At 40.2% G+C, this 15,782-nt stretch overlaps 4 protein-coding genes and 1 long non-coding RNA gene across 12 annotated transcripts; 4 read left to right on the top strand and 1 right to left on the bottom strand.

The window, feature by feature from the left end:
- Positions 1-1,347: 1,347 nt before the first annotated feature.
- Positions 1,348-2,813, top strand: LOC105691851 (ATP-dependent RNA helicase A-like). 3 transcript variants are annotated; one of them, XM_048651587.1, is made up of 3 exons: positions 1,348-1,736; positions 1,819-2,346; positions 2,449-2,813. In XM_048651587.1, exons 1-3 carry the CDS (start codon positions 1,456-1,458, stop codon positions 2,459-2,461), a joined length of 822 nt encoding a protein of 273 aa, XP_048507544.1. In that variant the 5' UTR covers positions 1,348-1,455; the 3' UTR covers positions 2,462-2,813. The 3 variants fall into 3 exon arrangements, with proteins under 3 accessions (XP_048507544.1, XP_048507543.1, XP_012266022.2); XM_048651586.1 differs by having other exon boundaries at positions 2,433-2,813; XM_012410599.3 differs by having other exon boundaries at positions 1,349-1,718; positions 2,433-2,813.
- A 1,143-nt stretch (positions 2,814-3,956) lies between these two features.
- On the top strand, positions 3,957-5,185 carry LOC105691852 (keratin, type I cytoskeletal 9-like). Of its 2 annotated transcripts, none has more exons than XM_012410602.2 (4): positions 3,957-4,132; positions 4,249-4,317; positions 4,497-4,706; positions 4,816-5,185. In XM_012410602.2, the coding sequence occupies exons 1-4, from the start codon at positions 4,048-4,050 to the stop codon at positions 4,989-4,991; spliced, it is 540 nt and encodes a 179-aa protein (XP_012266025.2). In that variant the 5' UTR covers positions 3,957-4,047; the 3' UTR covers positions 4,992-5,185. The 2 variants fall into 2 exon arrangements, with proteins under 2 accessions (XP_012266025.2, XP_048507545.1); XM_048651588.1 differs by having other exon boundaries at positions 3,957-4,150.
- A 442-nt stretch (positions 5,186-5,627) lies between these two features.
- LOC105691843 (methylcrotonoyl-CoA carboxylase subunit alpha, mitochondrial) lies at positions 5,628-8,652 on the top strand. The gene is made up of 9 exons (XM_012410586.2): positions 5,628-5,788; positions 5,867-5,963; positions 6,047-6,431; positions 6,508-6,842; positions 6,929-7,225; positions 7,311-7,520; positions 7,604-8,089; positions 8,214-8,402; positions 8,481-8,652. Exons 1-9 carry the CDS (start codon positions 5,745-5,747, stop codon positions 8,610-8,612), a joined length of 2,175 nt encoding a protein of 724 aa, XP_012266009.2. The 5' UTR covers positions 5,628-5,744; the 3' UTR covers positions 8,613-8,652.
- A 147-nt stretch (positions 8,653-8,799) lies between these two features.
- LOC105691813 (inactive ubiquitin carboxyl-terminal hydrolase MINDY-4B) lies at positions 8,800-14,038 on the top strand. Of its 4 annotated transcripts, none has more exons than XM_020855768.2 (10): positions 8,800-10,292; positions 11,759-11,844; positions 11,916-12,178; positions 12,249-12,468; positions 12,565-12,630; positions 12,730-12,800; positions 12,880-13,030; positions 13,113-13,318; positions 13,380-13,568; positions 13,640-14,038. In XM_020855768.2, exons 1-10 carry the CDS (start codon positions 10,145-10,147, stop codon positions 13,683-13,685), a joined length of 1,446 nt encoding a protein of 481 aa, XP_020711427.1. In that variant the 5' UTR covers positions 8,800-10,144; the 3' UTR covers positions 13,686-14,038. The 4 variants fall into 4 exon arrangements, with proteins under 4 accessions (XP_020711427.1, XP_020711431.1, XP_020711428.2 ...); XM_020855772.2 differs by lacking the exon at positions 8,800-10,292 and adding an exon at positions 11,223-11,616; XM_020855769.2 differs by lacking the exon at positions 8,800-10,292 and adding an exon at positions 11,241-11,332 and having other exon boundaries at positions 11,406-12,178.
- On the bottom strand, positions 12,504-15,642 carry LOC110117355. 2 transcript variants are annotated; one of them, XR_002305992.2, is made up of 5 exons: positions 14,264-15,642; positions 13,422-13,554; positions 13,090-13,342; positions 12,872-13,026; positions 12,504-12,780 (listed from the first exon to the last, which is right to left on the bottom strand). It is a non-coding gene; the product is annotated as an uncharacterized LOC110117355 (long non-coding RNA). The 2 variants fall into 2 exon arrangements; XR_007277354.1 differs by having other exon boundaries at positions 13,090-13,300.
- Between the last annotated feature and the right edge of the window lie 140 nt (positions 15,643-15,782).

The following is a 15,782-nucleotide window of genomic DNA, read 5'->3' as shown; positions in this document are numbered from 1 at the left end:
GGTAATTAAAAAATTTAATAAACCTATAGGACTTGAAAGAATGGGGGCAGCTTTTTTCGACGATTGCAGTGTAAATTCATAACGAAATATTTCAACCTAAGTTAGCACACCCATGGATATATAATTGTTCAATATATATCTATGGTATAGCGATGAAATGTACATAAAATTAGAGATTCTGCTCGTTCAATTTTATGCCATCGGTTTTTCCATTGGTATGAGTCTCTTCAACGATTATTATCATAGGTACATACGATATTAATCGTAAACCGACCATCATACGACATAATAATATTGAATTAATTCATTGACGATAGTTCTCGAACGATGAGGTCACGTATATATACCCTATAGTTTCGCCTCTGAATGAGAAATGAATTTTCTGTATGATGTATGAATTAAATTTTTTTATCACCATCATGTTCCCATACGTTGATTTCGTTTTTTTCAAATTGAAAAAAAATCGTTCGACTCATGTTACCTGTTTACATCAGTTACAACTGCACCATTGAAAAAAAAAGGAACATTTCAAACTGGTAAGAACGTTGGAACGAACAACTTTTCTATCGTATCAATTTTCGCGACCAGTAAGGATTTTGAAAAAGAAGAAGGCCATCGACCCGAACCGTTTGCCAATTACCACTGTTGGTTTAAGATGTGTCCAGCAAAAAAATTTCACACTTGTTGGTAGATACATAATTAACCACTAGTGGAATCGAAGGTCATTTCGGACACTTATACGCCAGTAGGTATACGGGTGTAGTATTTCAATGGATTCGTAAAAACCAAAAACGTGTAACAACGATTCATGTCCATCCGACGTTTGAATTTAGCATTCCGGATATATCCAACTGTTGTACAAGGTTGAAAATATAATGCAACACTTCTGTCTCTTGCTCGGAAAGTCCACCGAACTAATACACGGTTATAACGGTTATACATATGTCGCACGGTGTAAAAGTATACACCTCTGTACATAAGGTATCTATATTTCTTACGGAATAATCTTTTCACATAAGATACGTTCAATAATGTGAAGAGTAAAGTGACGTAATGACGTTTAACTTTTCACGTACACGTGTATAATATTGTAATGCCAGCCATACTGAACTGTAGGCACAGTGTCTCTTTCCATATGAGTATGAGAAATTAAAAAAAGACAGAATTTACAACACATGTAAATATCTATTGAGAAGAGGGGCGTACTCCCCAGTACTAATAATACCACATACATGTGCAATTCGTTACTGATTCACACTTACGAAGCCGGATTTTGAAGTGGTGGGATTCGTATACATACATATTTATTTTTTCACCTCCACGTGAGACTGGAGAAGTATATATAAGCTCGTGTAACAGATCTTCACGCGGTGCAACAACAGCTCAGAACCTTCTCGAAAGGTTTGGAGTTCCAAAAAAAAAAAAAAAGAAAAAGAAAAAAGAAAAACCCACATCATGAGGTTCAATAAGTTTTTCATATTGTCCGTCGTTCTAGTTGCTAGTTCATTGAGTTTCGTTTTCGCTGTGAATGATGACGTGAATCAGCAAGAACTAATCACCCTTGAGGACCTCGAGGAAACGAAGGATCATCAGGCCGACGTAATCGACCAATCTTCCAGCCTCGAAAGACCGAAACGAACGCTTTTGCTGAAAAAAAAATTACTCGGATTAGGCGCTCTGGGTCTCGGTGTTGGATTTGGTGTCGGGGCGATCAAGGGGTGGGTGCGCGATAACGGGTCAATAATTAACAAGTGTTTTAAACATCCCATTGAAATTCGAACTTTCAATTTCCTCATTTTTTCAATCCATTTCTTACAGATACGCCCTAGGCGGTTTCGGTGGCAGTTACGGAGGTCGTGGGGGTGGTTATCATGGAGGTGGCGGCTATGGCGGCGGATATGGGGGTTCTGGTTACAACAATTATTACAATAGTGCGCCGATTTATCAAAATCGTCCCGCTGCATCTTCGGTGCAGTACGTGGACAGGCCGGTTTACTACGAAAAACCTGTGTACGTACCGAAGCCGGTTTACGTGGCGAAACCAGTTTACGTAGAGAAAACCGTCTACGTACACGAGACACCCAGTTATAACGGCAATTACGGAGCACCCTCCGCAGCAATTTCGAACAACGGATGGGGTAGCGCGAATGCGAACGCCAACGCGAACGCAAACTCAAACGGAAACGGATTGTACACCGGATACGGCAATGGATATCGTTCAAATTCCTACGCCAACGGTCAATCGAACAGTTGGAATGCGGGTGGTAATTTTGGGGGGGTTTCTTCGAGCCAAGCGAGCGCGCAAGCATCTTCGGGGTGGAGTACGGGCAACGCGGGAAACGGAGGGTGAGATAAATTTTCGATACAATCAAATCGCGCTTTGATAATTTTTTTGATTTGTTGTTGGTTTTTATTTCTCAACCCATTCATAGTATTCTTCATCCCCAGATACGTCTACTAGGATTATCACAGCTGTGTACGAAGCTACATACCTGAATTTTATACGGACGTATTCTCTGGGGCAAAATACGCCAACCACGATCCAGAAATTTCATTATTGACATCGATTACACTGATCGCATATTCGCGAAAATCCATCCCAACGTGTGCACGTATATCTCATACCATTTGTGTTTTTTTGTAATTGAATGTTAATTTTTTTCTCTGGGAAAAAGAAAAAGTAAATCTATGATACACAAAATTTACAAATCAAAATTATACAAACCTTGTAATAAATAATCTCATATAATTTTTTGTACGAATCAATAAAAATTAAAAAAGAAAAACTCCAAATGATTAACAAAAAATAAAAATACCATCATTAATTTAGCGTATTTGAGTACCTCGTTCATTTTTCCAAATCGAGGTAGGGTTTTGTGAATTTCACGAAAATCGTTTGAAAAAAATATTTCTGTTAGCGCGATAAACTCTGAGAAAGCACAGCATAAGTTGAAGAAGATTTACAGACAGAAGAAGACCCTGAAACTTCTCGAGAAAATCGAATATATCAGCAGCTTGTATAGTCAGCTCCCGCAGCTGCCGATTTTAGAAAATACTTGAAGATTGATATATCGATATTTGCTCAATCAATTAGCATAAATGATGGAATCCCCTTTTAGAGTTCCTAGCCATCGACCAATATTTACTCTGTACATGGTGCCAATAAATTTTCAACGTGAGTTAGAACCTTTGCAGGTAGGTAAGAAAAAAATGTATGTTTCCCCGAATTATCGTTTCGAAGACTCTTAGAACTTGAATTATCTATACCGCACCGACGAGAATTATTCTCCGCTGATACCTAAGCTCATTTTTCTCACAGTCGCGATTTCATCGGCAATGATCATTAACAAACATTACACACGTAGGTACGCGTACACCTGCGATAAATTCGCCCACACATACGATGAAATGGAGAGTAATGAATAAAAATCTGCGGAAGTTTTTTTTTCTATTTTCTACAATTAGTAGGAATAAATATCGTATAGTATAGCACGCGTATTTATACTGTAATTCAAGGTAACAACTGAACAATGAAAGTTGCTTTGCTGCGCCTCCCATTTTAGCAGAATTGGGCAAACTGCATAACAATACTACGATAATTATTTAATGTAGATGAGAAAATAGAAATATAAAAAAATCAACACGTGAATAAAAAATTAATTCACTGTGATTAAAAACCAGCATTCCATGCAGATTTGGAATATCGTGATTTTTTTATCCCTCAGTACAGGCGAAATAATGAACAACTCTAAGGAATCCCCTTTTAATTTGGAGAGGAGCGGGGGCAAAAAATCGTATGCAAATCGTATAGCGGTCACTCTGACCTTGCAAATAGTCCTCGAATTGAAGTTCACGTTATCCGCCTGCGGGTCCACGTATCGCTTATTTTGCTAGTCGTTAATTTCGGAGGGGGACGGTTCAGATTCTACTATATATTCCGTGGTTGTTCTCGAAGAGCTGTTAGAACGCACTGTGCTGCCTAAGGATCGATAAAGGAATAGGAATTCGAAGAGATTACTTCCTTTTTCAAATTTACAAACGTGCAAAATGAAGACTAATACTTGTTATCTCGTAGGCGGCTTTCTGTTGGTGGTTTCAGCGATATTTTTGGTCGACGCTGCTTCTATTCATCGTAGGAAAATTTCATATGGTCCATCTACGATTATAAATAAATTAATCAAATAATAAATTAAAACTCGGCTATTCACATTTTATATTTTTCCAAATACTCTTCAACCAAACACATAGTGAGAGAGAAGAGGAATCAGCCCTTTGGACTCCTTTTGGGCCATCCAGCTTTCAATCCGCAGTGGCTCGGTGAGAAATTTTCGACTTCATTTCTCAACCTACTTCGCGAAAAAAAAAACAAATAAGTGAACAAATGTTGTCAGCCGTCAAATCAACTGGCAAAATTCGACCTGGTCTGATTGATTGCAACAAATCAAAAAAGAAGTCAATTAATTATCTGTAAAAAAAATCATACTTGTAATTTTCAGATCACCACAATCATCCCGTTGCGATAGCCAGTGGCCAAAGCGAGAGTAACGCCCAGTCTGACGCGGGAGCAGAGTTTCAAGGTGGTAAGGGTGGAAGCGGCGCGAATTCCGGGAGTAGCGCGAACGCCGGAAGTAACGGACATTTCGATGGGAATAGCGAAGCCTCGAGCAATGCAGGAAGTCGCGCTGAAAGTCTCGGTTCCGGTGGAGGTATGTAACAAGACGAGAAAAAAAAAGACTCAACAAGAATCGCGAGCGAGTGAAAAGGATTTCAAGACTGATGTGGAGTGACTTATAATTTTTGTTAAATACGTTACAGGTTACAGCAGTTTCAGTAACGCGGGAAGTTCAGTCAGCGGACAAGGAGGGTCTGTAAAATCAACATCTGATTCTAAATCGCAAAGTTTCACCGGCGCAAACGGAAGCTTCGCTTCATCCAGTTCTTCGTCATTTTCCTCTTCATCTGCCGGGAGTGGAATCTTCCACCCTCATTAAAATCACCACTGAAAAAAAGAGCTCGGTATGAAAGTAAACCCCGAAGAAGGGAAAACAACTACAACTACACGAATTGCAAATGATACCCTCAGCAATAATCATTGAACTTCGTTGCTTTGTTTCGCCTCAAATGTACCATGAGCTACAATAAAATTGAAGTAATAAAATGGATCGAAACTCCAATATCTAATTTAGATTATCAATATTGTTTCGATAATTTGAATTATTAAACAAGTTTGCTACTTTCCAAAACCAACAACTAATATTTCTTCTCCGCTATGGACGTTAATTCGTCATTTCAAGTACGCTGCACTTGAGGATAGGCAAAAAGTCGTACGCAACGCGGGTCACGCGTTGTCAGGCGCAAAGCGCGCCCGGGTCGTTGATTCCGCGCAATCTTAAATCTTCCAGGAGATTTCGAAAGGATTTTGATGAGGATATAATGTAACTGTAATGATTCGATGATCAGATCATTCTGTGGTCACGAAAAATTCGAAGAATAATAATCAAAGGGAAGAAATAATAATGACATTGAATAAAACTAGCGAGAAGTGGTATACACGCTGCCTTGTTTACATAATTATGTCTTATCTCTTCAATATTTATGCGGCCATAGCAATGCGTCAGCATTTATATTAGGTAACTCAACACGTGATAAGACAGTTGAGTTTGAGGAGTTCAAGAATCATTCCAGTGTATTTAGAATTATCAAACCGGTTTCATTCGTCATTAATAAAAGAATAAAAATAAAAAATGTACGGGAAAATTTTGCAGTCACGGTTAACAGTTTTGAAAACGTTAGTTGTTGTACTATAACTGAAGAAAAAACAAGAACTAAACTTTAAACTGTAAAATTTTTTATTTTATCGTTGCAGATATCATTCACGATATAACGCGTTTGTTGTTCGAGAATGTGCCGAATTTTCGACGACCACGAGACAGCGACAAAATTCAGGAAAAAGACTAGACAAGGTACGTAGAGGAGTGATGAAATAAAAAAACATTCGCATCAGATGTGAACTAAAAGTGAATAAAATGAAAAACAAATTTCACAGATTCTGATAGCAAATCGTGGTGAAATAGCGTGTCGTATAGTAAGGACGGCTAAAAAACTTGGTGTGAAAACAGTGGCGGTTTACAGCGATGCAGATCGCGATTCTATGCACGTAGAGTTGGCAGATGAGGCTCACAGAATCGGACCAGCGTCATCCACGGAAAGTTATTTGAAACAGGACGTTATTATCGAAGTCGCTAAGCGTTCGCGATCCCAAGCGGTTCATCCGGGTTACGGATTTTTATCCGAAAATACGGAGTTCGCCGAACTATGTGAAAAAGAAGGAATCACGTTCATAGGACCCCCGGCAACCGCCATCAGGGATATGGGCATAAAGAGTACATCGAAGGCTATCATGGCCGCCGCGGGAGTCCCGATAATACAAGGTTCGAGAATCGAAACGACGTTCAAATTTTCATGCGAAGAAAAATCATTTCCGTTTGGTCTCAACTGAAAATTTAGGGTACCACGGAGACGACCAGTCGGATGCTCGTTTGATTTCGGAGGCCCGATCGATCGGGTTTCCGTTGATGATAAAAGCGGTTCGAGGTGGAGGCGGAAAGGGGATGAGGATCGCCCTCGAGGAATCGGAATTTTTGGAAGCCTTGAACGCGGCTCGTACCGAGTCCTCGAAATCTTTCGGAGACTCTGCGGTTCTTTTGGAACGTTTCGTCGCCGAACCAAGACACGTTGAGGTCCAAGTTTTCGCTGACAAGCACGGAAACGCGGTTCATTTATTCGAAAGGGATTGCTCCGTTCAAAGGAGACATCAAAAAGTCATCGAAGAAGCGCCCGCGGTTGGTGAAAAAAAAAAAAAAAAAATACCGTCCATCAGATTTTCGAAACTCGTCTTTGAGCCATTTTTTATTTTTAATATTTCAAGCCCGGAATTTCCGAAGAACTTAGGAGGGAACTAGGGGCTGCTGCTGTCAGGGCAGCTAAAGCGGTCGGTTACGTGGGCGCCGGTACAGTCGAGTTTATTCTCGACAGACACACGCACAGTTTCCATTTTATGGAGATGAACACTCGACTTCAAGTCGAGCATCCGATTACCGAAGCAATTACGGGGACTGACCTGGTCGAATGGCAGCTCAGGGTAGCGGCTGGCGATAAACTTCCTCTGACTCAAGAGCAGATTTCGCTATCAGGTCACGCTTTTGAGGCCAGAATATACGCTGAGGTGCAGAACGAAAGATTTTCAAAATTGAACGTGTTCTTTTTTCCGAGTATTCGAAGAGAAAATGTAGTTTTTCTTACTTTCGTAGGATCCTGAGAACGGATTTCTTCCAGGTGCAGGAAATCTCGCGTATCTCGAGACTCCCGAACCTTCGGGAGACGTGAGAGTAGAAACGGGAGTCAGACAGGGTGACGAAGTTTCGGTCCACTACGACCCCATGATAGCGAAACTGGTGGTTTGGGGAAAAGATAGAACCGAAGCGCTGGGAAAAATCGAGGCAACATTGTCTCAGTACAACGTAATTAATTGGCTAGCTTTTCTTTACCCTTGGCATAAACGGTAAGTTCAACGAACGAGGAACGTTGAAATTTTTATTTTCAGATCGTCGGGCTGCAAACGAACGTCGAGTTCATAAGAAGCATAGCTTCTCATCCGAAATTTCAAAGCGGTGACGTGCACACCAGATTCATAGAGGATAACAAGGATTCGTTGTTTAAAAAAATCGAAATCCGCGACGACATCTTCATCCAAGGTGCTCTCGCGGTGATTTTAGAGGACGATCAACCCCCGCGGATCGACGAAGGTGTCAATCTCACACCTTTCGCATCCTTCAGGGGTTTACGACTCAACCACAAACTCGAACGGAGGTTGAAATTCGTTGCCAATGGGAAGGAATCAATCGTCGACGTCAAGTACGTCGGAAACGACCGATTTTCCATGAAGGTCAACTCTCAAGGACCCTGGAAATCCGTCGAAGGTCACCTGATCAGAAATAACAACGTCCTTGAACTGCGCTCCGATATCGAGGGCCTGAAAACCAATGCCAGGGTCGTTAACCACGGTGGAGAGTTGTATTTGTTCACAAACGTAAGTTTGGGATATTATCGATTGATTTGTCGATAAGATCGAATGATTAATTTCTAACACAATAATCGACCATGACCTACCTAGTCGTTCATCCTACGTATATATTTCTATCACCAATTCCAAGGAACGAAAATGGCAGCTAACAATACCACCCCCTAAATTCTTGGCGTCAAAATCCGCCGCTGCCAAATTGGGTAATATCGATACAGCTGTCAGTCCTATGCCAGGCGTCGTCGACAAGGTTCTTGTGAAACCAGGTGACTCCGTTAAAAAGGGCGACCTGCTTGTCGTAATCGTTGCCATGAAAATGGAGGTAACATATCGAATTCAACCACTCTTCGCCGGCTCACCTGTTCTGAAATTAATCGAAAAAATGTTATCTACTTTCCAGCACTCTATCAGAGCATCGTGCGATGGTTTGGTAGAGGAAGTTTTCTGCTCATCGGGCGACAACGTCTCGCAAAAGAAACTATTGGTCAAGTTGAAGGAAAACGCGAGTCAGTCGGAAGATAATAAAAATTAGTCTTGAATGAATCTCAAAATAAAAATATACTTTTCCCCTACCACCAATATATCTATGCTACCACCTATTTTCAAAGACGTTCTGTATCCGCTTCTGTAATTCCCAGGTTTCCGACGTAATTAACCGCTCGATCAAAGAGGCGTGGGAGTAATCGATCATCTGTGTAACACGGAGTTTTAATTTTAGGGGTGGAGGGTTTGGCACAGGTGAGCCAATATCAGGGAAGCTATTGTAGTTCGCACCTGGCACTAGAAATCCCTCTCTATTAACAGCTCTCTTACGTAGTTAGATACCTACATATATATATATATATATATATAAAATATATTATATGTGTTATATGTTCTACCCACGTATGATAGGTGTACTCGTATACCTATGCATGTACATTATAATACCCTGTGGTATATGAAGTGATGGCGATGGCGATGGCGATGGCGATGTTAAGTTTGCGATGCACAAAACTCCCAGGATTGCGTGCCGAGAAGTAGCAAAAAGTATATATCTACATACAGACGTATGTTACCGATCCGAAGTTTGCATTGAGCAGATATATCTGATTGCCTGCAATTATAGATACCTCCCTGATAATCTGAACTTATCCTTAAAAGACGATGAAAATTCCTCATTTTACCTGCCAATTTTAAGGCTTCGGATCAGTTACATAGGAATCTAGTTCAAAAGTCACACGAGGGATTAAAAAAACCAAAAAATTGAGGTTGCGAGGCTGCAGCTTACAGTTTCCAAAAAACACGGTGTCTATAGTTTTGCTCTTTCTTTTCGTCAAATATCACAGAATCCAAAATAGTCGGTCAAAGAACGCTGGAATTCAGGATTCATCTCTAAAAAGCAATGAATCCGTTCCCAAATTTTCGATTTTCCATACGTATCGAATCTGCGGACGTTACTCGATTCTTGAAATCCGATCCATCGCGTCACTATTCTTGTACCGACCTTGAAAGAGTAGCGTGTAAAAAAGAAAGTGGAGGTAAAAAAAAAGCGAAGAAATCTTTTCACGAACCACTACGCAGATGTACGATACTTTACACCCTCACATAGCTGCGAGAGTTTCTGAACTTATATGCTAGGGGTTGGAAAGCCTTGGTAATTGTTACCCCATTTTCTATACGTATATCGAAGCCGCGTGGTTTGGGCGGGCCTGTCAGTCAAGAATTCCACGCCCTGGAAGTCGGCGGGTTCACCTCATAATCCGCTGCGCCTTATGTATAAATGTAATTGGTATAGTGCAGCCGTTGAGACATTTAATAACTTTCAACGAATATAAATCCTATTAAAATCTATCGTTGGAATTTCCTCTACTTAAATCGTTTGAAATTTTAGATTACGTAACATCATCTTCATATTCTCTTTTCAACATAATACGCTTCTACCCTTATTCTTTTTTCAATATAATCTTACCAAAACTATTTCAATGGTTGTAAAAATCCGTTATTTCTGAACAACGATCCATCCCATTCTCCACACGTCCTCCGATTAATTTCAAATAATTTCAATAAACGATTCAATTGAAAATGAGCGTTGATCGAACTACGGAGACCAACGATCAGATCAGGGGTGCGATTCCTCCACCCTCTAAATCCGGAGGAAATAATTCTCTGAAGCAGCATATTTTGCAGCGTGAATCGACAAGAGATAAACCAACTTATCCCAGAGACAGAGGTACGTAATTGATATGTGAATATACGTATAATAATAAAAATTATCATCCGCGGGTAACTTTGGAAAACCAATTTTACATTATTTATTCTCTAATTAAACAATTTATCGAGTGTGCTCGACGATTGCATTATATTGTAAAAATGATACCAGGTTGGGGTTCGACGCCATGTCTTTTTTCTTTCTTTACTCCTTATAAATAACTGAAGTTTCCAAGACTATAAATTGTTCGCTCGGTATTTAAGGTGGCGGAAAAATTATTGCAACACGCGATCACGCGCGAAATATTTTCAAATCTTTTACATTGTTCAACATATATTTTTTTTCTCTCTTACTCACCCATTTCTTGCTTTTTTTTTCTTTCTTACAACAATCGTGAGTCGCACGTGGGATTTCAGACACATTGTGTCGTACAGAGTGCAGGTATGTTATTGCTCGGAAGCACGCTAAACCATGCATTGTAAATTACCTGTAACACTTTCATCGAAGTTTTAAAAAGATCAACTTTAATTTCTAAATATAAGATCTATAAAAACAATCAGGCAACATTTTTAGCACTCGTAGGCTACTTTTGCAAGCCCTTTAAAATTGGTGTTCGGTAAATTACGAGGCGGTGCAAGGCTCTGCCGATACGCGAGCAGGAGTCCTAATTAAATGATCCTATCATATTTCAAGACTTTACTAGGTCATACGTCGAAACTTAACAGATAATAACGTTACACGTTGCGGTGCATAAGGTGATTTTCACACGGTCCTGATTGGTTCACTTGCTGCAGCGGTGGAAATTATGTAGGTACTAACACGACCGAGATCGTCGTGTGCATATCGTTCGTCGTCGTCAATTCGTTTATCGATTCTGATTCGTATTTCGTGTAGAAATTATAGGTATAAAATATGTGCACTATTAGTTTTGCATATACGCCGTACCTTGGAATCGGGTATATAAAACCGAGCTTTTCGTTACTCGTGATTACAATCGGCGCGATAACATCACTTGGAACGGATTGTTACTTCGGCTACTTATCAACTTCCAAGGGACGGAGGTGTGTTTGCAAAAATCGAGCAAAATTCTTAACGAAAGAAATTTTTGTTTTCTCTCCTTTTTTGACATTCCAGTTTTCAACCGTATCACGAATTTTTTGTACATCTTAAAACCTTGTATTTATACTTACACATCTCTTGCCTCTCAACAAAAGGACGACACTAACTCGGATGATTAACTTTTTCCGCCATACCTTTCGTATGGTCACGTAATTAAGGAACATCATTCCGCGGTGTTCAGGTGAGATCGGGCTGGAGCGACTACAATTATCTACCGGAGTACCGAGTAAGGATTTATGAAAATTCGAGACCGATCCCATTATATAAATCGTATGGTTTTCCAAAATCGTATAAGATACTCGCCACCCGTAGCGTAGTAATAATTACGAATTGTAAATGACAAATTTTATTCAATTACCGATTTCAAGAGCGGGTCCTGTACCCGAGGAGCAACAGGACTCTGGCAAAGGTTCCCGTAACCGGTGGTACGCCCATCGACGGAGAAATGTGCATGGTGATTATTACCTCGCTCACCTCCGGAAACGGGCTCGTGACCTTCGATCTGACCTTATAATCTTCGAACAGGCGCTGAGGCAGGTGGTTTTCGGATCCTGCGCTAATCCTCCGAGAGGCGAGTGGTCCCGAACGGGTTTGACATTGAGGGCCGGGGGTCAAGCGATGGCGTTCGGAATAAGAGCGGCTAGAAATTCGACGAGAAGTCTCGTGACCGCGGTCCAAGCTGTGATGTTGAAGCATTTTCTATTCAAGAACACTCCGTCGTTGAAGCGAGTCATAACCGGTGGTACGATCGCCGCCGGGAATTCATCCGTGCTCACGCCCGCGGAGACGTAAGTTTACCGACGATATCGTTTGGAAGAACCGAATCGGTTTATTCAAGGTACGGATGATATTCTGCAGGTTGTTGAAGCCGAATCACGAACGGCAGGTGGAAGTCCTAAGCCTTTCGATCGCCGAAGTTATATGGAGATGCGGATCCGCCGACGCCACCATCAATCATTCACAGGGGGATACGGCCAATTTTGGGATAACATCGCCAAAAGCGATCGTCGTTCTCCCCCAGGATATTCCTTACGTTCAGCACAGTAGTCAGTATTTCCAGGACGGCATTACGGAAACGGTATTTTTCAATTATATGTATATCGTTTGATCTGCCGGAAATTGGAGGCTGATATTAATAGAACGATTGCTTTTCCTTTGTCTTCCGAACCCCCAGCTCCACGTTTTCGAGTTCTCGAATCTCGATGACCTTCAGATATTCGTCAAGCGGTATCTTTACTTGGTAAATTGATTTTAATCAAAATAATCATTTTCACGCATACGATTCGTTCATTTTCAAAATATGTCTGCAGGATACCAAAAGTCCTCACTCAATTTTCAGTTCCAGGACGAAGGGGGACCAGGTGCGATAATCCTTTTATACAGTGCAGTTCTTTCGAGAGGGATAGCCCGGTAAAGATAGAATGAATGTTTGAAAAAGTAACGGGAGAAAGGAAATAGAATGAAAAAACACTACGTCTTACTTTTTCAGCATACGTAATGACCTGGAAGATCCACGTACTTCGATCCTTCCCGGATGTCCTGAAGAAGGACCCGTGAGCATAGTCATTCTTTTGCTCACGGGACGCTGCTCTCCTCACCTTCATAACGGCGTACTCCACGTTGGCGACGAAAACACCTACGTACGATATCAGACATGAATCAAGTAAAATAAATGCGAACAAGAAAAACGCAGACACACCTTACTCGAGGCATGAATTTCAGGCGATTCCTCGATGGGGGGTTTTGACGAGGAGTGAAGTCGGAATTTTGGTACACGACGGTGAAGTTGCCGGAGGAGTGAGCAGGCAACCTGGATCGAGACTGAAAACGCCAAGCCTTCCAATTTGGGTGACCCTTTGCCAGGGTCATTTTGGAGTTCTGTTCAACACCAACCGTGAACTCCTTCGCAACTACCATGCGGAAAGAAGGTGAATTTCATCTCCCTTACGTTTCTAATTATTCATAATTATCATTGTTATTTTAACGCAGGTTTGAAATTCATTACTACACAACTAGTGGTAGCAACGTTACCTTGACCGTCGATACTCGAGCCGTTAATTCACGCGACATCGCGTCGGCTGGAGCCAACAATTTGCCCGATAGCCGAGTCCCTAGGGATATGCAGGAGCAGATTGTCGACGTGGCGACTACCCCGCTAGAAAAACTAATCCACACCAAGTAATTTTATTTAATTCTTTGACCGTTTAGTAAAGTAACAAATTAATGAATAGTGCCGATTGTATTCTCAGGTGGCAAGACGCTCAGATCCAGTGGAATGGAACACCGGTACTGTAGCTACGTGTACAATATTAAAACAAAGAGAGAAACACATTTCGCAAACAGAAAAAATAATCAAACTAGAGTGTAAATTATACCTCACAATATGATAACCGTGTATAGATGATCTGTTGAATAATATTGTTGTTGTTGTTATATTAATGATTAAAATAATATAATATTAATGTAAATGTTGTTTGTATAATTTTCTAGAATATACATAATATCAATATATGTGGGTATATTACATATGTAGACTCGTGATTATGAACCGTACATGCGCTTTAATTAATATTGCATATGTATATGAATACCGCTATATTTCACGTATACTGGCGATTGTTGTATCAATAAATAATTGTTATACCTATTGTGAGGTGATTGAAAAGAGTTACACGAATTTCACTAATTTTGTTTGATTTTTTGCGTTTTTAATCTTATTCATTCAATCGTTCATTGATTTTTCATCCCATGCACGATTGATTGAAAATTTTGAGAGTAAAAGTTGGAAAATCGTCAATATTACTTTATCAGGAGATTGTAGTGGGGTATATGGTATCCAAGTGACTTGATAACACAGACAAAATCTAACGTACCTTTGTGCAGAACATTTCCTCGATCGTTATATCAGCTAGAGTGTAAACTAAATCTGAGATCCTTGTATTTCGCGTTCCAGAAACGTCCGAACGTCACGCTATTCCAATCTTATAGTACACATAAACCCGCTAAACACGATCCACCCATAACACTGACGTACATAGTTATTATCGTCGTCATTATTATCACTGTACTATTGTTATTATCATCATCACTCACTATCGCCATGATCAGATCAGAATTCCACGTAACGTAAATGTTCGAAAATTTTACTTCCAATGTACGTTACATCTACATATGCACGTATAGTAAATGATAGTCGTCGTCACTTTCTTTTCGTCTGATGTGTATTCCCGTTTTTAATTTTATGGACTTGCATTGTGGTGTCTTCGAGAGAAACAATTGATCCATATTTGATGAGAAAACGTGGAAAGTTGTGTACAAGTAAACGTGCGTACATAGCTGATGGCAATGAGAGCGATATATTCGATAGAAGATTTCATACCTCGAGCTACGTGTCCGTCAGTGCATAATATGTACGTAATTATAATAGTAGCGAGTAACAACACATAGATATATGGATTAACGAAGAAGACACCATAGGTGCTTACGAGGCGCATTCGCGAGATTCTTTCAGAAGATGGTTTCCAAGTAGACAGAGACGCTTTAATTAAGTCGTCTTCCATGAATATTGTAAATTTTATCCGTGTGACCCACATAACAATTGTAATCTAAATATATACATATACCTATATGCGTACATGACTTCTAGACAAAACCTGATTGTTTTTTTTTCACCATTAAATAAAACGCAGGGAACTTCAACTTCAACGAGCGGCAACTATTGCTATATTAGTAATGGTGTACCTCACCTGGCCCGCAGTGACTCACTGTCCGTAAATTTTTTTTTTCTCCTTTCATTTCCACAATGTACTTATCTGGTATATAAATGGCGTTTAAATTAACACGCACAATGATAATAATAAAAAGAACAACAACAATAATAATAATAATAATAACAGCAACGATAATAAGAGGACCATCCTCTAAGGTCATGGGAATCGGGTTAATCCGTTTATTCTATAAAATTCGCGATTTAGAAATTAGAGTGATTCTTGCCATGGTTGATTTTTTCCTCTTATTTTTGATCTCGTTTTATACTCTGATCTCTCAATTTCGGCCAACCGATCCGCGTCCTTTCTAGGTACAGTGTACGTATAAAGTGCACGAGATAAATCGTTGAAGAATAATCATCAAACCGTGAAGTAATGGAAGAAAACGATTGATCCGTTTCCTCCTTCCCGATCTTAAATGTATCTCTTCTTTTTTTCATACTTTGCTTCCATTTTTTTTCCTCAAACCGCTATATACAAGTTAAACCGGCCTTTGCACACCGTGAGAAAGAAATAAAACACACCTGCCCAGCTCCGAGGCGCGAACGAATAAAAAAATAAAACAATAATAAAATCTAAAGTTCAAGGATGGAAAACGACAGAATCGGTGTTCGGTTTCTGTTAC

Source organism: Athalia rosae, chromosome 3, assembly GCF_917208135.1.
Source record: "Athalia rosae chromosome 3, iyAthRosa1.1, whole genome shotgun sequence".
Classification (NCBI taxonomy): Eukaryota; Metazoa; Arthropoda; class Insecta; order Hymenoptera; family Athaliidae; genus Athalia; species Athalia rosae.
The sequence above is the reverse complement of the archived record's forward strand: the minus strand, read 5'-3'. Positions and strand labels throughout refer to the sequence as shown.